We start from the raw sequence: 16,367 nt of genomic DNA on the forward strand, positions 1-16,367 counted from the left end.
AAAATGCATCTCACAATGTTAAACGAAGTGTTACAAAAAAAAAATCCCCTTTATATAAAAATGTTATGTGTCCTTCCCATTGCTTGTTTTGGTGTAATTCTGCTTACAAACAAAGAAACATACAAACATACAATCAGACAACTCTGCCTGCCTACGCCTCCCTGCTGGACCAACACAAAACAGCAGACAGACACAGTTAGTAACTACAATGAAGAATATAGCAGCTACACAATGTCTCTCTTTAAAACATGATGAACAGCAAATGTCCCCAATGTGGGACTTATAAAGGATTATCTTCAAATATCTGTGTTTAAAAAAAAAAAAGAATCAGTCACAGCAGTTTTAAAAGTAAAGTAACTATGTTTAAAAAGCTCAAAGATTAATCTGTTCTTATGCTGTATCTGTCTTTCTATTAGAAAATCCTATGAAATGACCAAAAACATGTGTAAGTCCATCGTTCAATAGTTTATGACTTGGCTAACTTTGCTACAAGTCCCCACCCTTAGAACATAAACTTTTTTTGAGGACGCATATCTTCACAAATCTATTCTTTTTTATTTAATTTCCCTCTCGATGTATGAACGACTTTAATCTTAGGTCATTGTTGCTTTTCTCCTCTACATGATTTGTGACGGTAAGAAAAGCAAAGACCAAACTTTGCTAAAATATTAACAATATATATCCTAATCTATCGACTACACAAATGTAGCCTTTCATGGTGAGCCAGACATGAACCCATTTACCACAGCGGAGTAAAAAGCTTCAAAAACCCACCTCTATAAGAAGGTTATTGCCGTAACACCGGTATACACAGTAAATTCCCCCTGAATAGCACTTGCCTGAAGCAACACCTACCATAGTAAATGTTTATCCATGTGGACTTCCCATCTCATGCTGTTTTGTCTGTGTGTTCAGAAGGTAGTGGCCTGGCCTGGAACTGTATGACACAGAGCAAGGGCTCTCATGTCTTCAGGGCGTTCCGCAGAGCATGATCATGAAAAGCAGAAACACGGAGAAAACCGCAAAAGGTTGAGCCGCGGAAAAACGTCCTTCTTCTGCACGTCAGTTAATTTCCTCTTTTTCCCTTTGGTTCCACATCACTTTTCTATTATGTTTTGAACACAGTGGAAACATAATACAAATCATGCTGCTGGAGAAAGAAAAAAAATCTAATCATTACACCCCCAAATGAAAAAATGGATACCAATGAAAAATGTAAGGGAATTGTTATTTTTCACATTCTATTGTTTGGTGCCTTTTGCCCCGAGCCATGCAGCACACACTGATATTAGTTTTAAATACAGATTGCCGGCAATAATAGAACAGAAGAGCCCATGCCTGCCACATGGGCCCGGTGTGGAGCGGCTCGCGTTGCCGGCTTTGCCAAGACAGCTTCAATCAAAAAGCTCAAATAAATGTAGTTCTGTGGGCTCCGTCAACTGTAAACTGTTATTGATCCCAACAAATGAAATTTGTTCACGTTGATCGATCAAACACATTATCTGTGTTTTCCAGTCTATTACCAGCAAGTGGAAACTCAGGAGGCATCAATAAATAGAGTTGGGTCACCCCGGGTAGATTCCTTTGGAGCTGGAAGGGCTGTAAAAACAGGCGACCAAACATAAGTACTTGTACTTAAAGGTAATGGACCTGCATCATGACTAAACGCTAAGTGCCTGGGGTGTCTAGATGTGGAAAGCACTTCTGTCACACCTTCAAGGTCTAGAGACACTTGTGTATGTAGTGTATACTTGCCCTCCTCTCTTCTGCCCCTGCTAATACCACCCTACCCTCCCTACCCTTGCACAACAACACATGAAAGCCTTCCAGCTGGCACCCAACGCCTGTACTTGGCAGGTCGGGGGTAACATGAGAATTAAACCTATATCGCCCCAGCTACCAGTTCTCAAATATCAGTGGAGTCCAGCACTTCACCGGGGACTGGTGAGAGGAAAGCATGTCTGTGGAACAAAAAGCTCCTCCTGGCATTTCTCCACTCAAGTGTTCTGCTTGCTGCTGCTACAGGAGTAAAGTTTTCATGAGGAAGTAGGTACAAATGATCCTGTAAAGCAGGGATCCATCTGAATGTTGTGTATCTTCATCGAATGTGTTGTGTCATGGACAGAATCTGCTCGGGAGTGAAGAGGAATGATGACAAACAAGATCAATCGAACCTGCTGATGTGGTATCAAGGTTTGCTGCTGAACTATACGTCTCTTTGACAAAGAGAAATGCAGAGATCTTCCTCTCCACTGCTGCTCAATACACTCAATACGATTTTTTCTAAATCAGGGCCCTTAAAGGGGCCACAGTTTATGCAGAGGGGCCAACTATAGGTCCAACTTTAAGTCAGGTGCACATTAAAATCATTCCCTGTTCACTGTGAGCTCTAAAGCTTCGATCAGTCACACATCATTGAATATATTTTAAAAATGATTCCCTGTTCAAGCAAATTGTGTTCTTCAAAAAAAGCTTAGAAAATAAAATGTTTTTACAATTCTCATATTTTATTTTTGGTATTGTTAGTAAGAGACTACTTCGGGGGCCATTTTGATTTCAGCTAGGGCAAGTGCCCCCCAGGCCCTGCTCCTTGATCCACCCCTGCTGCTGTGATTCCCACAGAAGGTTACAGTGTTCTCAGGGTTTTTTATTATTTTACTTTAATTAACAAGTTAGTAAACATACCATTATAACAAAGGAAATGTGAACAATTTAGAAATATATATGTATATATACTGAGTGTTAACAGAATATATACATTGGAACGGGATTACACATAAGACACTGAACTGCACAAATTGAAAATGTAAGTAATGCACAGTTAAATTAATTTAAACTGAGTAAGTTTGTGCTGCTGTTGAATTGTACTTATTATTCTGAACAGCTGACAGTGTACTGACAGCTAAATAAACTGGACAACTTAATAAACTTGTGAAAGTTTATTAGGTGTAAGTTAGACAATCCCAAGATTTGTTTCTTCACACGACACAGAATGACAAACCCACAAATTACACGTAGCAAGATCAGATCAGGAAAAGGGTTCGATAGATAGATACAACCAAGCAGCTCTAGTAATGAAGACATGTAATATAACTAGCAACTAGAGCTTGTTTAAGTTCTTTGTGTGAGGCTCAGAAACCTCAGCTGAACTTGACTAAATCCATCTCCCTCGTTCCTTTCCCATTTCTTCAGACTACAACAGGCGATTGACAGCTTGTCCACGAACCAGGCGCTGTCTTACTGGAAATAGGTATATCCGCCCCTCTACAGTGATAGAGCAGCTCTGATAGCTCCTTTATTATGGAAAATTATTTTAAACAGTGTAAAACGGCGGAGGCTCATTTTTTCCATGTTTCTGCCACTATCAGTCTAGCTATTGATAAGATGTCTAAATTTATTGCAGAATAATTCTGCAGGAAAAGAGATAAAAGGTTGCTGAATAAAATATGAGGCGAAGGCTGTAAATTGTAGCAATGCATATCATTTCATTCAAATGTAGGACGCAATTACCATCTGCTACACTCATCAGTCCCCTCCTTTATGACTTAATTATATGTTTAATGCTATCAGATCAAGGAAAGGGCAAAACAGATGAATGAGAAAGAAAGAGAAAAGATTCCGCAACAAGACAAAAGGCAGATGAAAAGTAACATAAAAGGATGGAATTGATTCCATTCAGCGGGAAATAGAAAAAGTTAATTTAGATACAATGTTCCCTCATCTCCGCTGCCTTTGGAAGATAATAAACCCGCCGTGTGTTGCCAATAGGTTTCAGACAAAAGGAGTCAACTTCCTCAAAACTCAAAGTCTTCCCGTGTTCAGTCTGAGGAGGTTGGTGAATCCTTCAAAGTCCGGGATTAATGCAGTCATTTAAAGTGCATGTCATAAATGCATAAACCTGTAAAAGACAATGCTTAGCAGAGGTGAGTCATCATTTCCATCCATTCTTCCCTGATATATTTGTTTTTATTTGTTGTTTTGATTAATTCACATTTTCTGTAATAATATCTTCTATTTTATGCATTTTGTCAACTTATTATTCATAATTGTTGCCCTTCTTTTACCCTTTTTGACTTAAACGTTGTCCTCTATTGCCTGGGTGAAAAAAATGTAATTTTCACATTTCTAAAACTTTTTTTTCCAGATGCAAATGGTGTACAGCAGTGTTCACAAAGAAAAGCAGGGGTTGTCCAAATGGCTTTGGGGTAGAAAGCTCGCCACTGGGCATCCCAGGTGCCAGCGGGCACTGTCCTAACTGTGTACCTTTGGCCAGAACTCATTACAGGGTGACATTTAGGACTGCTGCTGTCCATGCCAAGTCAGCCCTCTGGATTGAGACAAATTATGTAGTTATTTTTTATGTCAGACATTAAGTCATGTCCAGTGGGAGCCAAATCAGTATCACCTTCATGTCACCTGGAGAAAAAAAATGATAGAGGCTGTGGACTTCTTAAACAGAGACGATGTTCAACTTATTTGTTGAGATTGTTCTGCTGTCACCAGACAGGGCTTGAATGAAATGAGGCCTGATGAGTAATGCAGTGACCGTTTATAGAAACAGTGAAATGTAATGGGATTATTAACTGTGATTAATAAAGGCAAAATGAAAAGGATTCTGATGTTTTCATTAAATCTCAAAGCATGTATTCAACATAGAAACATGCGACTGAAGTCACGGAGCTGTTCAGCGGTTTCTCTCTCCTCTGTGTCTGTGCACTCTGGAGAAACAGAAGATTTCCACCTGGGCAGCGCAGAAGGTGCAAATCTTCCCTTTGCTCTGCAGCAGTTATCTGTTCCTGAAGAAAAGCAAGAAATTCACAGAACAAATGAAGACAATAGCATAGAATTTATATATTCCTGTGTCACATCATTCATGATATTGCCTATCATTAGCATAGATATAGAAATGTACACATCTACACACGCATACACAGTATATATGCGTGTGTAGATATATATATATATATACATACCTGTGTCATATCATTGACCATATTTCTTATGATTACCATAGATTTAGACATATGCACATCTACACACACATATATATGACATATCATAGATAATACTTTTAATGATTTACACACATTTCAATTGCATCATATTCAGATCCATGTTTGCAAATAAATGAGATAGATAGATGGATAGATGGATAGATGGATATTTTTTTCTTGTAAATGTGATAAAACAACTTGAAGCTTTGTTGTAGATTCTTCCAGGAATTCATAGGCACCACATGAGCAGAACTAAAGCGCCATCTTGTGGACTAAAGCAAGTACAAGCAAAGGCTGACTGACAGATTTCCAGGTTTTGGCTGTTCACATTAATCCCTTGAAATGACAAAAGATGTGAAAAATGTAAACAGGCAAAAAACAAGGTATTCATTTAGTCACGCATAGTATAATCTCACAATTTGCTTTGGAGTGAAATCTGCAGTAAAGACTACAGTTAATATTTTTTGGCGCTCTCGTTCAGTGGGAATGATTTGAGAAACCTGCACGAACACAAAACAGAACAATTAAAGGCTGATGAATCGGTCACTAAATGAGCAACCAGGTATCTCACAAAGCACGGAAGGAATCAAAGTTGTTTATCTGCCTTGTGTTATTGAGCAAATTATAGATAATTGCTCATTTGATGTATTCAGAGTAAAGCATTTATTTGATGCATGTGCTGCGGGTATTTTCAAGATTCAAGATGTAACAAACAGAAAGAAAAATGGGATGTAATTGATTATAAGTTAATTGTGCAAAGGTCTCCCTGATGGGAACCATCTGTCAAAACAAGCTGTATATTCACTAATTCTAATCGTAATTAATTAAACGGCTAACAAATTATATACATCATAGTTAGTGCGGGGGGGGGGGGGACTGTTATGAAACAAATTAGCTTTAACAATGAAAGAAAATTACATCACATAACTAAATATTATACTCGTTTCCGCAAGCCATATTTCTTAATGAATTCTCTAATTAATTTAATTCACACAATGTGCATAATTTGGAGCTGGAAATGTCAGTGGGTCAGACTTAACCATATTGTTGCTGGCTGTCTATTTCAACGAGGGCCACATTAGCACAACATGACCTCTATGTAAATTACACACAGCAACTGTTGTAATTTTAATTCCAAGGGTCTAATTAACATGTTCTGAAGATATCATACAAGTACATTTAACTCATTCTACATGTGTCAGTGCAAGACTTCCGTTTGCCTTCATTTGGTGTAATCCCTCTGACGGGGAAACCGCCAGTGACAGTTTGTGTTGCAGACGTCCATTACCCCAAAAAGGCCTTTATTTCTCATGCTTGTTGGATTAAGTGTTGAACTTTCCTGTCAGAGTGACTAAAAGGAGGTCAGCATTAGAAACTTTGATCTCATTCCTAAAGTGTTCTCATTGTTTTTCTCAGATAGGAAGGCATTTTGGAAAACCTCTTAGATCTTCTCACTCTATTGTATAGAGGTCAACAGGCACAATGTGAGAGGGAGAGAAGGCCCCATAGTTCGAATAAGGCCCCATTAATGATCTTTAAGGACTGTTATTATGATTATTTTTCAAGTGGTTTCTTTTTTTCAGTAGGTTTGTATTTGAAAAGAATAATTTCCTCTCAGAGAACCTCTGAAGGGCCAGGGGGAGCAGGGACGACGTAAACATGGTTCATATCAACCTGATACACTGTAAAGTAAACTGTTGAAATGAAATCAAATTTAAATTACTACTGCACTGTGTAATAAAACTGCAATGTAAAATTATGTATTTTATTGTTTAATCCTTTCAATTTTTTGGGGGGGGTCATTATAAATTCCAGAAAAAACATATTTTTAATGCTTGTGGTGTCTGACAAACTGACAAATTAAGAATAAAACATGTTCTACTTACTTTAAGATTAGACTAACACAAGTAGAAGGTTTGTGTATCATATTTTTTCAAATATCACGTGTTGCTGACATTTATCAACTAATAATTTCACACCATTAGAGAACTTACCATTGTAACCGTGCACAATTATCATGTGCAATTTCACTATGTGCACTATACCTACCTGCATGTACTCATATGTTGTACTCTATTCATTGCTTGTTCTGACACTATATATAATTCATTGGACTGTAATGTATCTACATGTCTGTGTGCGACTATATCACTGGGCCTCTTTACATCCCGGTACACACTCCAATGGAAATAAATGCATTGAATTGAACTGAATTTCATTTCAGACTGATGACTGACTCTGTCCCCTCTGCTGTGTGTGTGTGTGTTCTGACCCTGTGCCCGCTCAGTTTACAGACACACAATCAGATTTAGCCAACGATGGCCTCACCGAGTGTGAATGCAGAAGTGGGAGAATAAATTAATAAATTGCCCGGTGGATGGAGCGTATAAGCTAACACATGCATTGCAGGGCTCGGGGGCTGTCCTGAGGCCAATCATTTAGCTAACACACTAATGAAAGCGTGTGTAGTGTGGCTAAGGGCAGCCGCCATGGGAGGTACCACTCCCCTCCCTCCTCCTGTTGGGGGCTGTTAATAGGCTGGATGGAGCCAATGGGACTCCCAGGAGAGGTGTGCTGATGAAGAGGAAAACCTGTCGTCGTCTTCACTAATCACTGCCTAATGGCCGCGGTTACACAGGTTTTACAAATGTGATTGTACACTTGTGCCTGTGCCTGTGTGTGTGTGTGTGTTGTGTGTGTTTTTGGCGGATTTCGATAATCTAGCTCGAATGCTTATATTCATGGTAATGTTCATATTTATATCTTTATGCGGTTGTTTGGTAAAAACTGGATTAACATAACAAGTGCATAAATTGTCACCAGAAAATGCTATATGGTTATCGTCCTTTTCTATGCAATGCAATATTCACTATAGTTTCACAATGAAAAGTACATTTGTTTTATATTCTATCACTACAGGTACAATCTATGATCCAAATGTAAATCTGACCAGTACCTGTTGTCATTCTCAAATGTGTTCGAGTGCCTGACAATGGAACAAAAAAAATCAGAAAAATATGATTTACAGCTGAAGCAATAATCTAACAAATCAATAACAGTTTCAGAAAAATGATCTGTAACTATATTTCTCTGGTTCTACCTGATGCAATGTGATGTTTCCCTGTGTTTCTCTGTCATGTATGATTATAAATACACTAACTGTTTCTGTTGGTCCGCCAAAACAAGATGTCTCTGGAATGATATTTGAATGAACACTTTTCACTATTAAGAAACAATAGTGAAAATAACTATTATTAAGATTCCTGATTACAATATTAATATTAACCAAACAGCAGTAGTACAGGTCTGTAGTTCCCATTTGGACCAGAGGGGAAACGTTTTCTTTTTGTGCGTTGTTTTTTTAATAAGGTGAACTCACCTTTCTTTAATTCTATTACATTAATTACAGACCAGGACAATTAACTGAATACTTTGTGTTCATTTCTTTAGCCCAACATGTAATGAATTCATTCAAAGAGACAAACATGAGTGTGAGCGCATATTTTGTGATGTCATCATCATTGTAGTCGTTTTCACTGCGTCATCTATGGGTGTGTTGACCCTGTAGAGTCGGCCTGTGTTCAATCCAAACTGAGAGAAGCTCACCTGCCTCACCTGTCTGATTAACACACACACACACACACACACACACACACACACACACACACACACACACACACACACACACACACACACACACACACACACATACACACATACACACACACACACACACGCGACAGGTTCACCACACTTGTAAATCAAGTTATGCTACATGTATGAACCTACCTAACATTGTCAGGTCATTTCAGTCAGTGTCACTGTGATTTGCTGAGGCTCACCATGCTTTTGATATATAAGCATACATATCACATTAAATTGTCTTTTTTTTAATTAATTATCATAACTTATATTTATCTTTCCTCATTGTATTTCTATTGCCATGCCTTTGAAATACCTTTTATATGAATGGTATTGTATTAATAAACTCGCCCTGCCCTGCCTTACATTTTAAGGTGTGTGCAGGTCACCGGTTTACTTTACTTACAATAGATGTCAACTGCATCTAATGACGTTAGAGCTACTTCTTAGAAAAAAAAACACTATACCAAACAATAAGCTGCAGCATTTCAGGCTTACACCCTGTTCGTCACTGTGAGGATCACACATTCATATCTGAATGTATTTTGAATGCAGGTGTTTCATGTAATACCATTTCCATTGGGTGGACTACGCCCCTAAGTGTATATCGTGTATATTGTGTATAATAGTGTATATTGTGTATTAAAGTGTATATTGCGAACAATAGTGTATATTGTGTATACAATTGTATATTGTGAATAAAGGTGTATATAATGTATATAATAGTGCATGTATAGCATATAGTGCTTATTGTGTATATGATGTATACTTGGTATATTGTGTATATTGTGTATACTCCATATCGACCTAACTTTCTTGCACACTTGCCTCTTTGACTGCTTTGTTTTGAAGGCGGAACTTTGCACTTCCTGTTCCGCCTCCACTTCCTCTCACTGACTTTACACCGGACTCGGCGCAGGTTGACACGTTTCCTGTCCGCTCGACCAATCAGAGCGCAGCGTCGCAGCAGCCAGGACTCACGTCCTACGTCCTCAGACCAAACATCCGCGTGTCAAGGAAACTTCAGAACAACTTTTTGTCTCTGGGAGAAGTTGCTGGTGTCACGCGAACATGGGTCCGGGCGGCTGGACGTGAGACTGGGACCACAGCTTGTATGAATGTGTGTATGTGTGTGTCCGTGTGTGTGACAGCTCTCATGTCTGGAGCATGCCACGCAGGCAGCTGATCTCCACAGACCTGAGAACAGCTCCCGTTCAAAACACAAGAGGCGTCACTTCCATACTTAACATCCCCCCGAGGTTTGTCCTGCTGCCTGGAGTCTGCAGCACGATGAAGGTGAGGAGATACATGCGCGACAGCGGGAGGATCCTCGCCTTCGTGTTCGTCGCCTCCGTCGTCTGGCTCCTGTTCGACATGGCTGCGCTGCGCCTCTCCTTCAACGACCCGAGCAGTCTGCTGCTGAAGGAGAGGATGGTCAAGGAGAGGGAGCTCTCCAGGCTGCTGGCCAGGACCACCCAGCCGGTGAACAGGAGGTTCAGACACCCGGTGCAGAAGGTGGACCCGGCTCTCAAGCTCCCGGTGAAAGACGCTCTCGGCCCGGCCATCGACCTGGCACAGGTGTACAGACGTGGAAGAGGAGGGAGGCAGGAGCAGCTGATGAAGGGGAATTCTGTAGATGATCACCCCAAGGGTGGTTCAAAACATGAGGAAGGGGCAAAGCATGGCGCCACCGTAGAGAAGAAAGCGGTCAACTTGGACCTGAATGAGGCAAAGTTAGAGAAGAGCAGTGTGGTAGATGTTCCTAAGGAAGTGGCTCCGCCTGCTGAAGGGTCTGATGAGATCCAGGTGCCCAACTCAAAGAAAGAAGCTGCAGCCATTGTGGAGAAACCAGACTCAAAGCAAGTCCGGGACAAAGTGGGCCAGCCTGAGGAGGCACACCCTGATGAACCAACACCCAAACCTGTCCAACCCGAGGACGTCAAAGTCGAGCAGAGGCAGGAGACTGGTAAGAAGGATGTAGGCCCACCGAAGCAGCCGCATAAACCAGTAAAGCTCGAAGCTGGAGAGGGTTCAAAGGTCAAGGCCACCACAAAACCAGGCGGTGTCCACAAAGTGCGCTCCCTGGATGTGACTCAAAGTCCCAGAGACGACAAAGCTCTGGGACAGTTCGGTCACGCAGCGCTGGTCGGCAGCGAGGAAGACGGGGAGGTGAGGAGGCGATGGGATGAAGGTCACTTCAATGTCTACCTGAGCGACCAGATCCCGTTGGACCGCGCCATCCCGGACACCAGGCCCGAGATGTGAGTGTCCCCTCCGCACGTCTCCACCAATCAAACAGCTTCAACACGCACAAATCTGACTCGTGTCTTTCTTGCTTGGGCTCTCAAGGTGCGCACGCAACCTGGTCCACGACGACCTGCCCACCACCAGCGTGATCTTCTGCTTCGTGGACGAGGTGTGGTCCACGCTCCTGCGCTCCGTGCACAGTGTGATCAACAGGTCTCCAGAGCACCTGCTCAAGGAGATCATCCTGGTGGATGATTTCAGCACCAGAGGTAAGGTGTCCCGGGGGTCTCACGGGGGGGACTGCCAACACCAGAAAACTCATATTAAAGGGATAGTTCACTGAAAAAAAGGGAAATTCGCTCATTATCTACTCAGCATTCTGCCGATGGAGGGGTGGGGGGGAAGTGGTCCGGTCCTCAAAACACAAACAGGAGTTTCAGGGGTAGACAGCGTTGCAGCCAAATCCAATACAACTAACTGGGGGACAGATTCTTCATCCTGCTTGTGTGGTGTGAAGCAGCGTGGGATTATGGGAATTGTCGTCTTCACCACCATTGCTGTTCCTGCTTTACTGGGAGAGCTTCAGCAGCAGAGCGCGCAGCTAACGCAATGGCTAATCGTGATCCATTACAAGTGACCGATACACACAGTGGTTGAGTGAAAGGTGGCCAAAGTGAACGTTGTGTGTCTTAGAGGCCCGCCCCCTGTTTATTTACTCACAACGCTAAGGCAGCAGCTCACTGTTATGTTTATTATGGATTAATATCTTCAGTATTTCTAATAAACAAATTGTTTAGTTTATATAAAGAGAGTTCCATCCCAGGTTCTTATATTATATGAAACTTAAGCAAATTATAATATTTAAGAATGTTAAGTAGTTTTATCTCTGCTGCATAACAAGCAAACACAGTCATCAGATATCACCAGCAGTCCTGGAGGTTCAGCCTCATTGTTTCTTATGATTGTGATGTTTCTAATGATTAATATTGTGAAGTGCTTGTGTACTTTTTCTTTGTGTGTAGTATTTCACTGCTCTCTTGTTCCCCTGTAGATTATCTGAAGGAGCCTCTGGACAAGTACATGTCCCAGTTTCCCAAAGTGCGAATCGTTCGTCTGAAGGAGCGTGAGGGTCTGATCCGAGCCAGGCTCGCCGGGGCTGCTGTCGCCAAAGGTAAAGATAGAATTTACTCTCTTCACTGAATGGTTCATACACACACAGGTGATCCGGACTGAACGGGGGTGTGAATAAGAACCCACATAAATACGTCAGGGTCGGACCTTGAAACTGAAAATACTCAGTCTACTCCAAATAATGGATTTCCTTGCTTCACAAGGTTATAGCTGCTGTTGTGTGTTACTTACAAACGTGACTTGGATACAAACAATGAACAACCGGATATACAGGTCTGCAGCTTGCAGATAAGAAGTTTTTCATCGTTGTTCAAGTACATAGTTTAGAAGTGTTTACATATTTCTTAAATAGACAACAACCAGTTGGTTGGTAACTCAGGTGTCATCGTCTCTGTTTGTGAAAAACTCTAAATAGACACAGATACATTTACAGAAAGCCTGTGACTGTGTCTTTTGCAAATCCAAAATATTTCTGTGCTTTTTGCAGCTTCTTTTTTTCCAACGTGCAATTTCAACTACACAAAATGCACAAAGTAACAGATTCTGAAAGTTCACTTACATAACTACAACGGCACTAAGTAGAGCACATGCCTCTGCCACGAACAATCCTACGCGTGATGTCAAGCTCTTATAGTGGAAATATAAAAGAAAAAAGGAAGTGTTATGGTAACCTAAATGAATCATTTGTCATAAAACACTGTCAAACATCAAGATCTATAATAATAATAATAATAATAGCAATTAAAACATAAATTTGTATACGTCCTTTCAAAGGACCCTAGGAGACATTACATATTTAACTTAGTGACATGTTAAGGTGACAAAGACAAGGTAATGCACAGAAAAGAGTCATAACTGTCTGCAAAAATTAATGAATCTTAAAGCAGTGGCATTCAAAACTTGCACATTTAGTCCCATTGCAATATTTTATATACAGGAATATGTTATTATTGTATTTATTATGATTGTAGAAAAACTCTACCACTCTCCTGTCATACGTATCAGTCCCTCAACAAGCATCTGCCTCTCAGTGTTAAAGGGTCCCACTGTTAAACTGCAGATAAGGTTGTTTGTATAACTGCAGCAGGATGTTTGCTCTCCTCACACAGGGGATGTCCTCACCTTCCTGGACTCCCACGTCGAGTGCAACGTGGGCTGGCTGGAGCCGCTGCTGGAGCGAGTGTATCAGGATCGCAGGAAGGTTCCCTGTCCAGTGATCGAAGTCATCAGCGACAAGGACATGAGGTGACAAATGAAAACCCGACAGAGGCTGCCACCGATGAGTTATGTTGAACGTGGAATTGAAGAATCTGTCACTTTGACTTAAGAGCTTCTGTTGTGGCTCTTTCTCTTCAGTTATAATCTGGTCGACAACTTCCAGAGAGGTATCTTCAAATGGCCTCTGGTGTTCGGCTGGAGCCCAGTACCAGATAGCTACATAAAGGAGACCAACATGACCATCGCAGATCCCATCAGGTACTTTAAGTTGTTTTCATGTATGATCCTCTGCTCATTCATTTTGTTCACGTATCATTGAGCTTCATATACATATATTTGTTTTTAATCTTCCAGGTGTCCAGTTATGGCTGGAGGCCTTTTCTCCATCGACAAAAAATTCTTCTATGAGCTGGGTGCCTATGACCCAGGCCTGGATGTGTGGGGCGGGGAGAACATGGAGATTTCCTTTAAGGTATAATGCTGAAGTTATTTATTCATGAATACTGACCTTAGTTGTTCGGGATCTTCCCTGACGTGACTCTTCATCTGACATCTCAACAGATCTGGATGTGCGGAGGGGAAATCGAGATCATCCCCTGCTCTCGAGTGGGCCACATTTTCCGAGGACAGAACCCGTACAAATTCCCCAAAGACAGGCAGAAGACGGTGGAGCGCAACCTGGCCAGGGTGGTGGAGGTCTGGCTGGACGGATACAAGGACCTCTTCTACGGCCACGGCTACCACCACCTGCTGGACAAGGAGGCCATCCACATCGGCAACCTCACCGACCAGATCGAGCTGAGGAAGAAGCTGGAATGCAAGAGTTTCAAGTGGTACCTGGACAACGTGTATCCGGACATGGTGGCTCCTTTAGTCAAAGCTGAAGGCATGGTACGTGAATTATCTGCAGCAGCTCGTATATGTCTCTGTTCACACGTTGGGTCAGTTTTAATAAGGAGTTCAGAGAAGAGATGATAGCAGCTTCACAATCATTTAGAGAAACGTAAACAAAGAAACACCCAGTTTCCTCTGAGTCTTCAAAAAATATTTTTAAAGTCTACAATTCAATAATCGGCATGTGAATATGATTATTAAATACCTTAAAATATAACGTACTATATAGGTCTTAATTATGATAGCATTCATTTTACGCTGTTTCTATCCTGTTCTAAATTTAGATTTTTAGATTCAAAAGAAATATTTTGGCGGCTTACTTGGTTATTAATCTCTCTGTGTGTTGTAGTTCTTTCTCAGGATACAGATATTAGCACGCTGTAATAAAACTACCAATAACACCAACGTGGAACTGATAACTGATGGTACAAACACCACTGTTAGAATTTATCACAGCGTGTAGGCTGGGAGGTAACGTGGCGTTTCACTCTCTGCTACTGTAGCCTGCTTGTGTATGACGTTCCCCTACATCTGTCCCAGTTGACAGAGGTTTTACATATCATTCATCATGGTCCTAAAAAGGTCTTAAATAGTCTTAATTTTAACTTGTTGAAACCTGCAGAAAACGCTGCAAACAGAGACTGTGGTTGTTCTCTTTATTCAGTCAGGATTCATCAAAGTAATACAAACAGGATCAAGTCAACAATTGTTTTCAGCAATGTTGTTTCATTTGTTTAAAATGTCAAACTCCTCATTTTCCCTGTAGGTTTTCAACCTTGGCTTGAGAAAATGCCTCAGTCTTCAGAAAGGCTCCCTGTCCTTCGAGACATGTGATCTCAGTAGACAGGTAGGTGTCTTTATTTTATTTAACATATTATTTGACAGCTAATAAACCATCTTTATTTGAGTAATTCAATTAAACATTCAATGTTTGCTTAACTTGAGTATTCGCAGACATGACTATTTCAGCTTTGTCTGGGTGCTTCTTGAGGACAGCAGGCACACTTTAGTGTCATGACTGTGGAAGCAGGAATAGACTTAGAGTCCAACATAGGACCGGAGCTACCATAAACAAGGGTGGAGCTCCAAACAAGCCCGGGCTTTTCTAAATGTGGTCTTCTTGCATTCAGAAACCGCTCCGCTGAGCCATCATTCAAAATCTTTCAACATCTTTCAGCTTTTCACAGAGGCTGATTATATCCTTGGCACTCCCATGTTTTTCTCTGTGGTTTTCAGAGTCAGCTCTTTAATCACACCTGGATGAGGCACATTCGCCAGCAGGACCTGTGCATCGCTCCCCAAGCCAAAGGCAACGGCGTCGCTTTAAAATCATGTGACAATGCCGACCTTGACATACGCTGGTTCCATCAATCCACCAACTCCGCTCTGGTAGGCTGGTTTCGATTGCCTGTTTACTTTGTTTCTATCTTTGAATTTTTCCCGTTCCCCTGTTCCAACACCGGCGCTTAAGAAATTCTTTGTATTCAAAGGTCAGGTTTCCCTTTGCTTCAAATCCAGCAGAAGCTAAATGCTGCCATGTCGTAGGATCAGTATTTAGAGGCCGAAGCTTTGTTCGTTAATTACGTTTCCTGTTTTGTCTTTGTGAAGGCGGAGCACCTCATATCGGAGTCCGTGTCCCACCACATGTGCCTGGAGGCGGGGCCTCAGGGTGACTCGGTCTGCCTCAAGCCGTGTGTGCCCACCAACGCCCTCCAGAAGTGGCAGTTCACACACTACCACCACATCCAGTGACGAGACCCGCCTCGGTCTTCTTTCAACGCGTGGAACAAGCACTACAGAGACGTTCAGTGGCCTGACTCTGCAGAGCGGTTTGTTGTCTGACCTCAAAACACGGGACGTCCCGCAGGAAGCTGGAGACGCTTCGATGGCAGTGACACGTGTCAGACGGTGTGGGGGGGATGTGCAATGTTTCTAATGTACTTGTAATTCATCAGCGTGGACTGACCTCGAGTTTATACATTTATACGCCTCAGATAATAGGGATTTTTCTGCTTATGGAAGTTTGCACAGGAAGTTTTCAAATGTTTTACAAAGCATTCTTTACCGTGGTATGTGGGGGGGGGGGGGGGGGGTTATTATTATTTTTGTTTATTTTTTTTCAAAAACCGGGCTACAGATGAGACTTCATGGAAGAACACTCCAATAAGGAACTTCTTTTGTACAGCATTATTTCACTAAACCAAAGATTAATAATAAGAAAAGATGAAAGTGATTGTAAAA

At 41.5% G+C, this 16,367-nt stretch overlaps 1 protein-coding gene across 1 annotated transcript; it reads left to right on the forward strand.

Moving 5' to 3' along the window:
- Positions 1 to 9,599: 9,599 nt before the first annotated feature.
- On the forward strand, positions 9,600 to 16,205 carry LOC133967506 (polypeptide N-acetylgalactosaminyltransferase 5). Its single transcript, XM_062402995.1, has 10 exons — positions 9,600 to 10,897; positions 10,986 to 11,152; positions 11,935 to 12,054; positions 13,124 to 13,259; positions 13,371 to 13,490; positions 13,587 to 13,704; positions 13,794 to 14,123; positions 14,893 to 14,973; positions 15,363 to 15,515; positions 15,735 to 16,205. Exons 1-10 carry the CDS (start codon positions 9,804 to 9,806, stop codon positions 15,876 to 15,878), a joined length of 2,463 nt encoding a protein of 820 aa, XP_062258979.1. The 5' UTR covers positions 9,600 to 9,803; the 3' UTR covers positions 15,879 to 16,205.
- Positions 16,206 to 16,367: the final 162 nt, after the last annotated feature.

The sequence above is a fragment of the Platichthys flesus genome, chromosome 13 (genome assembly GCF_949316205.1).
Source record: "Platichthys flesus chromosome 13, fPlaFle2.1, whole genome shotgun sequence".
NCBI lineage: Eukaryota > Metazoa > Chordata > Actinopteri > Pleuronectiformes > Pleuronectidae > Platichthys > Platichthys flesus.

Bases quoted from the DNA above. Each gene is read 5' to 3' on its own strand.
- LOC133967506 (XM_062402995.1), top strand. From the start codon at position 9,804: ATGCCACGCAGGCAGCTGATCTCCACAGACCTGAGAACAGCTCCCGTT. The intron at 10,898-10,985 runs GTGAGTGTCCCC...TGGGCTCTCAAG, and splicing joins CCGGACACCAGGCCCGAGAT to GTGCGCACGCAACCTGGTCC. The intron at 14,974-15,362 runs GTAGGTGTCTTT...TGTGGTTTTCAG, and splicing joins CATGTGATCTCAGTAGACAG to AGTCAGCTCTTTAATCACAC.